At 40.8% G+C, this 16,102-nt stretch overlaps 2 protein-coding genes across 10 annotated transcripts in view; one reads left to right on the top strand and one right to left on the bottom strand.

Moving 5' to 3' along the window:
- The window catches only part of ZNF277 (zinc finger protein 277), a 170,846-nt gene extending 155,570 nt beyond the window's left edge, over positions 1-15,276 (bottom strand). The window contains exon 1 of one of the 2 annotated variants that reach the window (XM_001366319.5): positions 14,548-15,276. In XM_001366319.5, coding sequence (XP_001366356.2) covers positions 14,548-14,626 — 79 coding nt within the window. In that variant the 5' untranslated portion in view covers positions 14,627-15,276. The remainder of the gene's footprint in view (positions 1-14,547) is intronic. The other variant, XM_056799557.1, reaches the window with a different exon arrangement.
- DOCK4 (dedicator of cytokinesis 4) overlaps positions 14,873-16,102 on the top strand; it is a 553,335-nt gene continuing 552,105 nt past the window's right edge. For 5 of the 8 annotated variants that reach the window (XM_056799555.1, XM_056799553.1, XM_056799552.1 and 2 more), the window contains exon 1: positions 14,915-15,361. In XM_056799555.1, the coding sequence (XP_056655533.1) occupies positions 15,325-15,361 (37 nt within the window). In that variant the 5' untranslated portion in view covers positions 14,915-15,324. Of the gene's footprint in view, positions 15,362-16,102 lie in introns of all 8 variants that reach the window. The other 3 variants (XM_056799554.1, XM_001366207.5, XM_007504147.3) reach the window with 2 other exon arrangements.

Raw genomic sequence — 16,102 nt, 5'->3', positions numbered from 1 at the left:
ATGAACAGCCTGGTTGTTCTATTGGCATCCTCATGCTATTAAGAGAAATGAAGTAAGGCCCCCAGCACAATGGGTAGACTTCTAGTGGTGAACTTATGGGAGGAAATGAGTAAAAGTCACACAGGATAGACAGACATGGATAAGTTGTGATCTGTATCCCTGGAGAGAATACTCATATTGATGAAATTATAGATCCATTTGTGTAAAAATATCATCTCATCTAGTAATGAAGAGGACCAGAGGTAAAAACACAAATGGCCATGAGCAAATGAACATGTGGCTTGACTTTCATTTAAGTATGTTTTAATTTTAGAGAAGGAACCCAAGTTTAGCCAATACTCTGAAATTCTTACACAAATTGTAAATTACTTAAGTTAAGAAATGATCATCTTTCAGAACAGAAGTATATACAGAATCTGATTTAAGAATATCTTAATTGTTTTTCTTTCACAAAGACACATACACTTAAAAATAAATTAAAACAAGATCTGAGGGAAGAAGAGAAGATGCGTTGTTGAGTTGGGGTATGGGAGTAGATTCCTATTCTTGCAAACATTCTCATACCAGTACACCAGGGTAGGAAAGAAAATAAGAAAGGGCATAGGAATAGCCATCATAAAAGGCCAAGACTTTGAAGAAACAGAACCTGACAAAGGTCAGCTCTTTCACCCTCCCTGCATTTTTCTTCCTGATGTAGCATTGATCCCTGCAATAAGAATCTCTGCTCTGGCAATGGCTTTTTACATTTCCCTTGGATTGTTAGATTTTGCCTCACCACCACTGCCTTCCTAGTATACCAACCCAGACTAGCCTGTTGGTTTACCCTTGTCCACTTCCTAATTCAGTCAGCTTCCCTTCTACTTCCTCTCCTTCAGCAGAACTGACTTCTTACTTTGCCCTTCCCTCAGGGAGTTGCATTATTCACCACCTAGCAGTCTTGCTTTGGGAAGGACCCAACAAAGAAAAAAAAAAACTGTTCACCAGACTTGTGTCAAGACCAGACTATTTTTCCATCATACTCTCCACAAATGGCATCCTGAAGAAATGGAGTTTTGTCCTGTTAGCCCTAAATATTACTATTGCATCCTCAATAACCATTTGTTGAATCAGCAAATCAACTGCTTAGAGAAAGCTCCATGAATCATTCCTAAAGTTCATTTATTAAAACAAAAGAGGCAACCTGAATGGTGGAAGGAACCTTGACTGGTACTCAGGAGTCTTAGGTTCTAGTCTCAGCTCTGCCACTCTGCTGGGTGACTTTTCTCAAGTCGCCTGGCTTTTCTGAGTCTCTGTTTCTATATCTGGGAAATGAGAGGGGTCCTCTGTACACATCTAAACAAAATTCTATAATTCTCTATTTCCTGAATAAACAACACACAAAATAGACCAGATCAGCAGGTGAATTTCTCAGTTGTGACATGCTTAGAACTGTGATTTTATTGACAGGTAAGTTTAATAACTGAAGATTTCTATCCCTCCTCAACTCTTCCAACAGAAATCCCACAGACAGTTAAAAAAATTTCATCACACCGACATTCTTGAAGGAAATGAAAGCTGATCGAAGAACGCAAATTAAAATTTTATTACTATAAATAATGTATTAAATAGCTATGGTTACCTGAATTAATAAGAAGCATGGGGCCAGAGTACTTTGGAACAGTATGTCAGAGTCTGGTTATTTGAGAACATTATTTTTTTTTTTAAGTCCTCCTACTTCAAATGTGCTAAGGAAGGGACACTGTAAAACCACAGCGACAGACACTGATTTGAAAAGAGAATGTTTCCATAGTGGGAGGCAAACTGGAACCATCGAGTAAACAGAAATATACAGTTTAATGCACATCTCAGGGAGTTTCAAAAGAACTTTGGTTCTTGATGTTCTGAAATGAAGCCCTACTTTTTGGTCTTTAATGCGATCACCCTAAAACACTGAAGTGAGGATAAGCAATATTTATTACATACCTAGGTCTATGATGTGCCAGGCGCAGGTCATTATAGATATAGAGACAAAGTGAAAAGAAGCTTACTTTCTACTGGAAAAGTATACAGTAGAAAGTAAGGTTCTTTTCATTTTGTCTCTATCTGTATCTGTATCACTGATTTGCAGTTAGAAGGGTTCTTATTTTATATGGAAGCAAATTAATTTTTTAAAAAACTTGTTCATTTGTTTGTTACATTAAAGTTCCCAGCTCAGACAGGGTGACTTGACTAGGGTCACACAGCTTAAAAATGAGGAAAGATTCATACTTGGGTCTTTCTGACTCCCAAATATAGTACTCTGTTATATCACTTAGTTGCCTATATTTAAGGAACAAATTCCTGCTATTATAAGACACTATTCCAGCTATTATAAGACACTGAAAGTGGTTACAGAGAAAAGGTGTATCACTCCTTTCTCAAGAGGGTTTTGAAAAAAAGGATAATTCCCTATTATTTCCTATAAAATGAGGAGGGTTGGCCTAGCTGGCCTCCAGGATCCCTTCTAGAGCTCAATCTATGATTCTATGAGATAGTTTACATAGGTCGTTTCTAGAAAGGTTGGTCTGAAGGCATGGGTGTGCTGTAGCCTCCTCTTGGAGAAAAAGCTTGGAGAAAAGCAGGTTGTTAAATTTTCACAGCGAACATTTAAACTCCAGAAATAGACAAATTCTAAATCAGGGTTTGGTTTATTGTTTGGTTAATTTTTTAGACTTAAGAAAGAGATAGAGAAAACTTTAACAATGCAAATTAAGCTTAAAGATGGGTTGTACTTCCACTAAGGCACTTTAGGCCCTGCCTAGCACATTTCTATAAGTCTTTCCCCAAATTTCTACAATGCACAAACAGAATATTCACTTTCAAAGAGAGAAACAGCCCACAAAATGGGTATCAGCAATGCTCATAATTAAAAATGTTCTTGGAGAATCTCAGAACTGGTAGGGAACTCAGAGAACATCTAGTCCAATCTAGACTTCAGCTCAGAATTTGCTACAATAAGAATGACAAATCATTAATTCAGAAGTAGAAGAGGTAGGTGGTTGAGAGGATAGTGTTCCTGTAGTGAGGAAGTCTTGAGTTCAAATCTGGTCTTGGATACTTACTAGCTGGGTGACCCTAGGCAAGTCACCTTAATCCTTTTGGCCTCTGTCAAATAAACTGGAGAAGAAAATGGTAAAGCACTCCAGGATCATTGCTAAGAAAACCCCAAATGGAGTCATGAAGAATCAGACACAGCTGAACAGCAGCATAGAAAGGCATTATTTGTAGGTGAGTAAGGCATGGTGGACAGAGTTCTTATCCTACAGTGAGGAAGACAAACTTAATCTTCCTGAGTTCAAATCTGGTCTTGGATACTTACTAGCTGGGTGACCTTGGGTAAATCACTTAATCCCTGTTTGCCTCAGTTTCCTCATCTGTAAAAGAGCTGGAGAAAGAGATGGCAAATCTTTGCCAAGAAAACCCCCCATAATAGAAATGACTGAACAACCAAAGAAAAGAACCAGAGAAAGCTCTCTAATCCAATCCCTTAGTTTTTTAGATAAGGAATTAGGGGTACAGAGAGAGATTATGTGACCTACCCAAATTTAACAGGTGAAGATGAACCTAGGTCCTCTAAACCTAGTGCCCTTTCATCTGTATCACACTATCCAACTTTCCCCCTCCACATCCTCTTCAAGTACAGAATCTTCAGCTGAATACCTCTACTGGGGGAAGAACCAATAAGTTAATCATTTTCATTTTTGGAAGGCACAAAATTGTTAAGACAATTCTGTCTCTTTCTAATTTTCACCTAAGGCTGTTAGTTCTACCTTCTGAGATCCAGCAAAACAAGTTTAACCCCTCATCCTCAAGGCAGTATTTTAAATCCTTGTAGATATTTTTTCTGCCCTGTCTTAGCCTTCTTTTCTGTAGTCAGTAACATTCCAATTCTTTTTTAAAAATGACCCTTATGTGCCATGCTCCATAAGGCTCTTCTCCGTCTTATTAAAGAGAATCCAACTTTCTCCACATACCAGAGCTAAGAGAACACACATTCCCATGAAAAACTTCTGAGAGTAAGCGAATGAGAGAATTTATTTCTTTTAGGACCGTTGCCTGACGTTCATTGAGCTGAGGCTATTTTGCTCTGTATTCCTGAGAGTTTATATGATGGGATGTTAGGGTTAATTGATAGCCCCTAATGTATAGAGATTATTGTATGCATTCATTTTTTCTCACCTTGCAAAAGGGCAACTATAGAAACCAGCAAATATGTAAGCAAAATAACTCCTTGGATTTTTAATACTTTTCTAGCATTAATGAATATCTTCTTTCATTTCTTAAGGGTGTAAAATGAGCAGGACCAGGAATATCCCTTCGGGGTATCACATTTTATAATAATGTTGGGAGTCATAAGGAAGGAACTGAACAGTAGAATGATGTTCAGTTCAGTAGTCTGGTGCGAAGAACCCCATATTTGATTTGATGCCCATATTCACAAATACAGAGGCAGTTGAGGTTCAGTGGGTAGAATATTAGGCATGGAATCAGGAAGATTAGAGTTCAAATCTAGCCTCAGGCACTGGTTAAGTCACTTAATCTTTATTTGCCTTAGTTTCCTCATCTGTAAAATGAACTCAAGAAAGAAATGGTAAACCACTCCAGCATCTCTCACAAGAAAACTCTATATGGGGTCACAAAGAATTGGACATTACTGAAAAACTGAACAGCATTCAAAAATATATTTTGTTGTTTTGACTTCCAAGGGTGTATGGTAGAAAAGCATCAGCTCTGGAATTGTACAACCTGGGTTCATACACCTGATGTGTGCCATCTGTGTAATCTTAGGTAAGTCACTTACTTTCCCTAGATCTCAGGTTTCTTAACTGTAAAATGAGGAGGTTTGTCTGGAAGGACTTTGAGGGACCTTCCATTTCTGGGGCTATGATCCTATGAACTCAGCAAGCTTCAAGGGACTGAGTATGTTTTTGAGGCTGCTAGGTGGTACAGTCCTTAGCCTAATGGGTTCTAGAGTTAGGATGGCCCAAGTTCAAATGTTCCAGATTTGACTAGTGAAATACTATTTATGTGACCCTAGGCAAGTCACTTATTTTCTCTCAGTCTTAGTTTCCTCATCTGTAAAACAAGAGTTTGGGCTTCAATGACCTCTGCTATCCCTTATATCTCTAACTCTATGATCTGTGATCAAAATGGGAAGTTGATAGAAACTGAGCTATGAGAACATGAGTGGGTGAGAATGTATGATAGTTTTAGAGTCAGAAGGACCCTTCCTACCAAGAATCATCAAGTACAACTTCTGCATTTTAAAGAGAAGAAAACCAGTCTAGAATTGTTACTGGGCTTATCAGTGGTCACAACAGCTTTAGACTGGACTAGAACCCAAGTCTCATAATTCCCAGTTTAGTGTACCAACATGGCACCATGTTAGAGAGTAAGAGAGGCTGCTATTAAAAATAAAACTGAAAGCACATCATCTTCTAATAATGGGTTTTCCCCAAAGGTTAAGTAATTAAATTTTATGGAAAGCCAGATTAGAAGAATTACCCTGTCTCTTCCTTTTTCCCCCCTCCCCCCTTGTCCTCCCCTCTAGCCATTTTGAAGGTTTTTTGTTATGGTGTTTTTCAGTAAGAAGTCTGATTGATGTTATATTATTGCTCAAAGGATTCCTTCTATTAATTGGTTTATAGATGTAATCACAATCAGTGAGTACAAGATATTTTCTTTTTTAATTGGCTATTACTGTTGAATACCAACATGTTGCTTAATAGATCATTGTGTTAAATATGCAACAACCAGTTCAGTCTTAGAAATTAAACATCTATGCATATTTTGATAAACACACTCAAAATAATTTATAACAGGTGCGGTCCCTGTAATTACAAGGTGACTCATCTTTCATTGCAGAAAAATTAAAAATCAAGGTTGGAGAAAGCATGAGGCTGAACATGGAGCTTTTCTTCAATGTAAAACTGAACATAATTAAAAGATTAAGCCTGTCTAGTTCTCCAAGCAATTGGTGACTATAGATTTTTTTCAGTGTTGGGACTTTGTAATTTCATGAGGAGAGGGACTCCTCCAAAAGAAAATTCTTTCTAACAAAGCAGATACCTTCTGTGTAAAGGACAGGCTTAGAGAGTTGCCGGGGTACAGTGATAGACTAGTTTCTTGCTCACAGTTGGTCACAAAGTCAAGGTGCATCACAGGCAGGACATGAATTCAAGTCTTTTTTTCAGATTCTGAGGTGAGTTTTTTCTCCTCTGTGCCACACTGAATGATATAACTTAGAGCTAAATCCTTATTGCTATACATTACAGAATTACATTTGTCTTCTTCCTAGTAGCTACATATACTTTACAATACCCATTATACGAGTATCACAGGCAACACAAATATGTCTTGTCCCTTCAGGAAGATTGTAAGCTCTGTGGACAGAGCCCATGACTTCTTGTTACTTTTGTGTCCCATACATTAAATATAACACTAGGAATTCAGTAGATACTGGTTGACTGATTTAAGTTCATCCTTTGGGGTTAACCCACTAGCAGCTTATTTCTCCTGAATGTCATTTCATGCATTTAAGTCACTCTTGAGCCACCATCAAGTGGAAAGGCTTTATCGAGCATGTGTGCCAAGCACTGGGCTGTGGGCTGGGAGTTGGGGATACAAAGAAAGAAAAACCATTTTCTGCTCTCAAGGATCTCACAGAAGAGAAGTTTGAACCTGGGTGGGCCAGTCAACTTTACTGTTTCATGGTAACAGAGTAGCCTCAAGAGCAAGTTTTCAAATGTATCCCCTCATTCTAAAGTGGATCAGATAAGAGTGTATGAGTGAATGGGGTGATGGAGTGGATGAACTCATCAGCCAAATGTATCATCACTGCTGGGGACAAAAACATCTGAAGTCCATGACCTACTGATTATGGGTTGGTGGTGTCATCTTCATCTACAAAGGAGAGCACATTTCACTGTTGGAGAGGAAGCAGTCAGTATTCTGAGCCTCAAGTACTCATTCATTTCAGGCTAGCTTGGTTTACAGTGTCTGATATAGTATCTGCAGCATAAAATAACCCATCATTTTGTGGTAAAAGTCTAAATGCAAAACTAAGCACAGACACTTATGGACTCTACCAGCAGGATGAGAGTTTGTTCATTTTATAATTTCCTGCTCATTCTTAGATGCCTGCTGGATTGGTATACTTAGAAGATTGTTGCACTTGCTAAATCGTGTTTTGAGATGTCACCAGATTTTGCCAAAACTGTGTGAACTAAGAAGAGAGCTCTCTCACCTTCTTACTCAATGGGAGCAATTCCTTAGCATAAAAGGGGAGATATGGAAAAAAAAATTAACCTTCTCCTTCCCCTCCAGAATATCATAGGAAGTTCAACACAATTCATTTACTGAGAAACACAGCAGAAACCCATTCTTACAGTGGTCATTTCTGCACAATGAAAAACTAAAGGACAACACTGGCCATAATTACCGGTAAATTTCTCAGGCTCTGATGATGGACTCACAGTGTAGGCAAATTAGGGCTACGAGTTCAACATGAACTTATAGTCAGAACTATCCTGTATTGGTCAATCACCCCTGGTATAGAAGTAGACCATAATCTCCCTCTTAACTGGATTCACATACATGGATTATATCTCTAAAATTAGATCTTGGACACAGACAAGTAGGGAGAGGAAAAGGAGGTGACCACAGGAGAACCGAGCTAAAGTAAAAAGACTTTGATCTGAGGGGTAGGGAAGTGCTAAAGACAAACTTCATCTAATTCTCACTTCTGCCTGGGGTTGGCCAATACCCATACTACTTAAAATAGCTGAGAAGTTCACATTTGGGAAAATTTTAATATCTTCTTACCACCCTGAATATCCTTCCATCCTTGGAAACCAGTGAACAACCACCCACTCACCCTCCTCTGACTGGTGAGTTTTCTAAGAGCCTCCATTTTGAGAAAATGCCTCAGCTAGCTTTCAGCCTTGAACCTTCATGGTCCTCACTTCTTTGACTTTCCCCAGTTACCTTCAATGTGCTCTCTTCTCTTCTTCGAATATGAGCTCCTAAAGGGCAAGAACAATCTTTCCCCCCTCTTTGTATTGTTTTCCCAGTGTTTAGCACAATATCTAGCTCACAAGTATAGCCTTCAGTACTTCCATGACTCCCCCTTGGGTTTTTTTTTTTTGCAAAGATACTAGAGTAGTTTGCCATTTCCTTCTCCAGCTTATTTTATAGATGAGGAAACTGAAGAAAACAGGGTTAAATGGCTTGTCCAGGGTCACACTAGGAAGTGCCTAGGAAGTGAGGTTAGATTTGAACCCACTAAGATAATTGGTTCTAGCTCAACTGAAAATACAAGTAGCTAAAAGTTGTTTACTAAGAAGTGGTCAGCTTTTCTATAAGTAAGTTTTTTTTTGGGGGGGGGGATTTAGAATAAGATTGTTAGGAATTTGGTAATTAATATGTTTTGAGTTAGAGCCTATCCAAATGCCACTAATTATTTAAGTGCCAAAAGCTATCTTTACACTATATATATATATACTATATTATTCTCTCATATATATATTATACTATTCTTTCTCATATATACTATACTCTCTTTGACTCTCAAATATATTATACTATTTCCTCTCATATATATTATTCTCTCCATACTTTTCTCTCACATATACATACTATTCTTTCTCATCTATCTATCTATCTATCTATCTATCTATCTATCTATCTATCTATCTATCTATCTATCTATCTATCTATCAAATGCTATTCTCTCTGTGTGTGACCCTCTCTGTAAAGGTATTCTTTCAGCTTGGCTCCAGTATTTTGAGTAGAGGAGGAAAATATGCTTCTTTTTGTCTTTCATTCCCATCTCAATTCTTGGAGACCTAGCAGTTAGTGAGGGACATCAGGAGAAAGAATTTGGGGAAGACCATTTTCAGAGCCCACTGATATTTTTCTCTTTCAGTCTGGAAACTTCAGGAACGTACATACTAGTAACAGAAATCATAATGACCATCACATTCCCAACCTTTTCCAGGATTACTTTTCAGAACCAAGAAATGCAGGTGGCTGGACACACTTTTTAAGAAGGGAAAGCTGATTTCCTTTTTTGCTGCCTCCCTCCAGTTCCCTGAAGCAGAGAAGCATTAAAGGTATATATTTGGCTTCCTTCTACAGCTCTACAACACATATCTTGCTGATAGCTGTTGCTCCACAGATAGTTAGAAAAACATACCTACAGCTACCCAAGTCTCAGCCCATCTGGATAACAGCCCCAACAATGACGACATAGGGAATACAAGGGCAAGTGCACCGGGATGTAGCCACAGACTGCATACTGGAGAGATCTCCTTTAAAAGTATTCTTTTACAAGGCTAATTCACTGAGGTAGAGTAAAGTCCTACTTTCCTTAAAATTTATCTCCATTTAACTAGAATACCAAAATATAAATTCGTGTTCTTTCTCCTGAGTTACTATACCAACTTGTTTTGCCTCATCCATGCCTATAATCTTGTTTTTCTGGTTTTCTTGAAAAGCTTGCTGTCTGCAGGTCTGAGGAAGAAGGTGGCAAGACAACAAGTCTAGATGTTATTAATTGACACTGCTGGTGTTGTAACGCCTTTAGGAGGCTTTTTGAAGTTTGGGGCATTTTCTTTACTGACAATGTCAGCATAGTTCTGTGTTCTCTAAGAGACAGAATAAGGCGACTTTCTTCTTACATGTCAGCCAGATAAGAATCATAATAATATATAGGACGAATAATGTTCTTACTCTGGAGACCTCTAATCTTTTTTGGGCTCCATGGCCGTATTCCCATGAGATGGATAAGGAAAGCAAGTGGTGTTATCCTATAATTGCAAAAGGAGAAACTGAGGCAACAATGAAGATGAAATCAGAGTTGCCTGGTAGTAAAGCTGGTACTAGTAATGACATCTCTTCCTTCCCTTACAATCTAGTGCTCCAAGCTGGATTTGAAATCATGCTTTCTTGGATGTTATCCGTATCACAGAGAGGGGATACTGAGGAGCTGCTATGATCTCACTCAGTAATCAAGCACACAATGTTAGAGTTGGCAAAGACATCAGATATCATTCCTCTAACCTTATTTCACAGATGAAGAAACCTGCACTCTGAGAAGGAAATGGACTTGCCAGGAACACATAGCTAGCATGTAAGTGAGAAAAGCTGGACTAGAAGATAAGTCTTCTGACTTCAATCAATCAACATGCAGTTATAAATAGCTTGCTATGTGTCAGGCACCGTGCTAGGAGCTGAGGGAGCAACTAAAAAAACCCAAGGGTGCTTCTGCCCTTTTCAAGTCCTACCTGTACCATTTCCATTACCCAATAAGTGCTGAATTGGGATCAGAAAATATCTACACCTGAGTCACTAGCTGTGTGACCCTGGGCAAGTCAATCTTGCTAAACTTGTTTCCTCATTTCCAAAATGGGAAGAACAATACCTGCCTGACGAGTTTGTTGCAAGATTGGTTGGGAATGAACCTTTGCAAAGCTTCAAGGGCTATATTAGTGTCAGCCAGCAGCATCGTTATGACCTAAGGCATCTTCCCTGACCTCCCCATCATAAGAATGATCACCCTATTTTTGTGGCACCTTGTCAAGGCTTTACAGTGGCTCATTCATTTTTTCATGATTATTAATATGCCTGTGTGTCCATCACCCCATCCTGGGTTCACTAAGCCCTTTGAGAGGGAGGCAGTGAGGTGGCACAGTGGATAGGGCACCAGGCTTGGATTCTAGTATAGCTTCACATACTTCCTAGTTGTGGACGATGGCCCTTCTGTCTTAGAGTTGTTAATGGGAAAGAAGGTAAAAGTTAAAAAAAAAGTATTTATGGAATTTAGATCTCAGAAATTATTTAGGTCAGTTATGGTTCCTAACTTGGGCAGATAGGTGGCTCAGTGGTTAGAATTTTGGGTCTGGAGTCAGGAAGATCTGGGTTCAAATGTGAACTCAGAAACTAGCTATGTGACCCTGGACAAGTGTATAATTCTTTTTGCCTCAGTTTCCTCATCTGTAAAATGGCCTGGAGAAGGACTTGGCAAACCATTTTAGTATCCTTGTCAAGAAAATCCCCAAATGGGGTCAAAAAGAGTTGGGCACAACTGAAAATGACTCAAGGTGAAAAGCACCCAACATGGGTAGGCATGTGTAGAACTAAACTTTATTGTACAAATTCTACCTGAAAGAATAGATGGTGATGTGAAAAATTTCTGGGATCCTGGTAGTTTCTGTTCAGGAGATTTCATTAGACTTCTCAAAGGACTGGAGAGAACTACCCCACTACCAGAACCTGTAATAGGTGTTAGGACCCAACGTAGGGGAAGAACTTGGAAAACTGGGGTCCTGTCCTGCAAAAGAGCTGGGGAGAAGCACCTGGTCCTCTGTGCTTTGCACAATGAATACTCAGGTATAGCTGGAAGCTGGGGGAAGGTGCAAGAAGTCCAATGGTAATTGTCTGCTGTTTTTGCTAGTTTTCCTCAGTGTTTGCTCCGTTCTGTCTGACTCTTGATGCTGAACTTCTGGTAGAAGCTCCTATTGTTGTATCTGACCATTTATGACTGCTTTTGGAGTTTTCTTGGGTCGCCATCTTCTCCAGCTCATTTTACAGATGAAGAACTGAGGCCAACAGGGTCTTGCTCAGGATCATACAGCTAGTGTCTGAGGACAGATTTGAGCTCAAGTCTTCCTGATTCTACATCTAGCAGCTCTTGTTGAGCACACTGTAGATGCTTAATAAATGTTTACTAAGTTACCTGAGGTCATTAAGTTAGTAAGAGGTAGAGCCAAAATTCCACCCAGGTTTTCTAACGCCAAAATTCAGAATTCTTTCCATTATGGCATGCTATCGTTAGAATTTGAAGGCACCCCTTAAAGGAGGTGGTTTGGGATCAAGTTAATAGGAATACTAAAATATGCAGCAGGCAATAAACACCATACATGATTTATTAGCCTGGGTTTTCACTGATGAAAAATAGAAATGTACTTGATAAAATACTCCTTTAAATTTTATAGCGATTTATAGTTTTGAAGTATACTATGAAGAAATTTATGTAATGATATGAATGAGTTACTAAAGGGGAGTATGGAGTAGAATGTTAAATGTGTGGCTTTCATGATATCAACTACTATAAATAAGTTAAATATATGCAGTAATAAGGTTTGTGTTATGTTTCACACACATTTGACCCCACAATAGCCTTTAAGGTGGTAATTATTATTCCCATTTTATAGATGAAAAAACTGTGGTGAAGAGGTTAAGTGACCAGTTAAGGTCACAGAATGAATGCCTTTCAGGTCTTCCTGATTCCAAGTCAGCATTCTATCCATTCCTGGGCTCTTCTAAATAATATCCCTTCCTTCCCACTCTCAGAGAAGCAATTGGGTTTGCCTCTTCCAAGATGGCTTTTCCTGGAATTCTGTAAACTGTCTTCTGGGAACGGTTTGAAGTCCATCTTTTTGTAGTCCTACATTAGATTATACTTGTTGCCTTCGATACTGATTTCTGGGATTTCCAAAGTTGGACTACTAATGGCTTTAACACACACACACACACACACACACACACACACACACACACACACACACACACAGACAAACCCCTGATTTTAGGAGTAACTGAGAACTGGCTTTCTAGTAAGCTTTTTCCTTCTGCTCATGTACATATTAAGAACCTCTTGCTGAACAAATGTGAAAGTTTAAGTATCATTTTCTCTTCAACAGCCAGCTTGTCAGTTCCAAATGTGACATCTCTGGGTCCTAAATAGCCTTCTTTGGATGCCAGCAATCTGGAGAACATTAATTATATGTTAGCCCCAAATGAGAGTTGGGTCAAGCACTCGGTCCACCAAAATGAATACCAAATAGCTCAATAATTAAGTGTCTAGGATGTGGAGGAAGATAAATATTTGACTCAGCAGTCTAGTTGAAGATATATAGCATTGCCAGAGGTAGTTTTAAAAAATAATTTCAGGGTTAGGGAATTTTGATAATAGAAGTGGTTGGTAACAGCACTTTAACTTGGTGGTGATGAGATGAGCTAACTCAATTTTTGACCACAAGGTTATTAACTGTGAAAGCAAAAAAATCTATGCATCAAACCTGAGCCAAAGCAAAAACAACTTTCTCTCCCCCCTGTTCTCCCTAAATGGCAACTTTCAAGGTATTATTACAGTTTTCTGAATTCTTTGCCCTGAGGCAAAGTATCTTTTTGTCCAGGGGAAAGGAAGAAGAATATAGCTTGTAGGAAAGCAATCTTGGGACTTCTAGCAGAAGGCTAAAAGGTTTTTCCTGGCCTGGAGTCAGGAAAAATCGAATTCAAATTCAGTCTCAGACATTTACTAGCTGTGTGATCCTGGGCAAGTCACTCAACTAACTTGTTTGCTTTAGTTTCTTCATCTGTACAATGAGCTGCAGAAGGAAATGGCAAACCATTCCAGCATCTCTCCCAAGAAAACCCTCAAAAGGGGTTAGGAGGAGTTGGGTACAACTGAAAACGACTAAACAAAACTTATGTAACCTTGGGCAAGTGATTTAACTTTTTTGTTTGTTTCTTGACCAGTAAAATAAGGTAATCTGATTAAAAGAGTTTCTTCCTTATAATTCTATACCTACTGTCCCAGAAAAGACTCATCAGAGGGCTCTTCCCCCCAAATTAAGTTTCTCATCCAGAGGGCTCTGATTTAGTTTAGGTTTTTTTTTACTGACATGATATGCAAGTCCTCCAGGGACTCCAAAGCCACGCACAGTCAAAAGTAACTGTCCATTACCAAAACACAACACAGAACGGCGTCACCGCAAAGTCCTAAGCCCTCTGAATCGTTTCTGAAGCTAAGGATGAAAGTTGTCAGTTTCTCTTCCCTTTCTTTAAGGACTCATCTCTGAGAAGACTCCCAGCAGGGATATTCCATTTTCAAGGGTCCTTAGGCAGAGAACCCAGAGAGCTCGTTAGAGAGACATAGACTTCCCTCACTGCGTAAGAAATCTGCAAGAGATCGCTACACAAACATCCTGGAACGAACATTTCGTACTTGGAAGACGCAAGGCGTAAACAAAGCAAGTTTTTTAATGCCAAACATAGCACAAAACTAGTCGAGGCTGAGGAAAGGGAGGTGGAGAGACTTGCTAAATATCCAATGTCAAAAATACACACGCTCCAACCTCAATCCTAACCAACCCAAAGTAACTGAATGGGCAAGAGGTGCAGGATGGGCGCTACTTGAAAACCGGAAGGGAAGAGCCTAGAGAGGGTTCCCTAACAGCCCGGGGAGGGGAGGTGGCATTTCCTCCTTCTTTCTCCACCCACTCATAGGCAAACAACTGCCAAATATGCGTCTCCGCCTCCAGCCCTCCCTGGGTTCACAGCGCCATTCCCAGGACACACGTGGCTGCAGGGAGATCAGGCTTTAAGGCTCTGGCAAGCTCTTTCTGGAAGTCAGTTTCACTTTAGGGCTGGGGTTGCAGTAGGGGCAACTGGAGTTCAAGGCAGAAAAGAAAACCGAGGCCTTTGGCTTCAAGGGCTGTGCCGCAAGGCCGCCACCGAACTCACCTGTATTACTGAATTTGCTGCTGCTGCTGCCAACACCATCTTCTCCAGTTTCAGCCCCCTCAGTCCCCGAAGAAGCCATTCCTCTGGGTATTTGGGAGGACGAATGGGGGGGGGGGGTCTATTCTAATAGGAACCCAGGAACTAGTTTACATCTAAACACACCTCAAATTCAGCCTTCCCTCCACTCCCAGACGTAGCCACAAACAGCTCTTATTCAATAGCACCGAACCAGGAAAGTGGGAGGGACCTCCATAAGCCCCTCCTCAATCGCGAGAAAGCCCAGTCTCTTCGCTGGAGTAAAGCGGAGAACTACAATCCCCATCATACATCTGGGGGCGCAGAGGAGGGGAGAGGGAGGAGTGGGGTGGAGGAAGGAGGTGGGGGCGGTGCGCCGGAGAGTGCCCCGGCGTGTTCGCTTAGTTCAGTGAATCAGAACAATGCCTGCGCGTCTGAATCCCCGGGAGCGCATCTGAGGAAGCTGTGAAGAGGGTCAGCAGCGGCAGCAGCTTTAGCCGTGGCAGCAGCCTCAGCTTCACTAGCCGTAGCTGCCTAAGCATCAGTCAGCAGCAGCATCGTCCGCGCGGTGTCAGCGCTTGGTCAGGCTCCAGTCCTGACCCTTCTCCTTTTAGCTAAAGGACTGAGAGCACGGAGCTGCTTTAGTCCTATCGCTTGCTGCCACTGCTGCTACTCGGGCTTCTGGTTTATTGTTTTGAGCTCCTGATAGGAGGTGTGGGAAGAAAAAAAAAGAGAGAAATAGAGAGGAATCTTCCTTTAGCCATGTGGATACCTACAGAACATGAGAAATACGGCGTAGGTGAGTCTTCCTACGGGAGAACTTTTATTCTGTCTCCTGTGCTTGCAATTTTCCTTTTTCTCCTCTTTTCTGCTCTTGTAATTTGCCCCCTATATTTAGGAAATGGATAGTTATGGTATAATATAGCGCCCCCCCCCCCCCCCCCCCGTTTTGCTTCCTTATTTAGCCCGAGTACGATGCTATGCAGATCTTCTCAAATCGGGGAGAGAGACACTCATCCCCGCCCCCCAACTCGCTGGATTGGGGGCTCGCGCCCGCCCCAGCAAAACCCCACGCACCTTCCCCCTCCTTTCACCACCCTCCCCTTCCAGATCCGCTGGCTAGCTATCAGCGGGTCGATGCAAAGGGAACAGATCCCTCAGTTCTGCGGTGCCTACTCTTATCTCCGTCTTTGGAGTTTGGAAGAGGAGATGGGTGCATGTGTGTGTCAAGTTGGAAGGGAAAAGGCGAGCCCCTTTCCTAGACCTATCTTCTGTCCTTCCTCCCCCCTCCTCTAACCCTAGGATCCGAAACGACAATCAGCTGCAGTGATTTCCCGGGAGGACTGTTGGGGACAGAGAGAGGAAAGGGAGGAAAAAAACCCGAAACCAACAAAACCAGAAGGGGAAGACAAACCCTTCCTTCTGGCTCATATCTACATCCCCAGAGTGCAAAATGTGCAATAATCTACAAAGGAGCAATTCTGACAGGAGACTGAGACCGCTCTATTTCCTTCCCTAACGCCCTTCTCCCTACCCCCCC

This window comes from Monodelphis domestica, chromosome 5 (genome assembly GCF_027887165.1).
Source record: "Monodelphis domestica isolate mMonDom1 chromosome 5, mMonDom1.pri, whole genome shotgun sequence".
NCBI lineage: Eukaryota > Metazoa > Chordata > Mammalia > Didelphimorphia > Didelphidae > Monodelphis > Monodelphis domestica.
The sequence above is the reverse complement of the archived record's forward strand: the minus strand, read 5'-3'. Positions and strand labels throughout refer to the sequence as shown.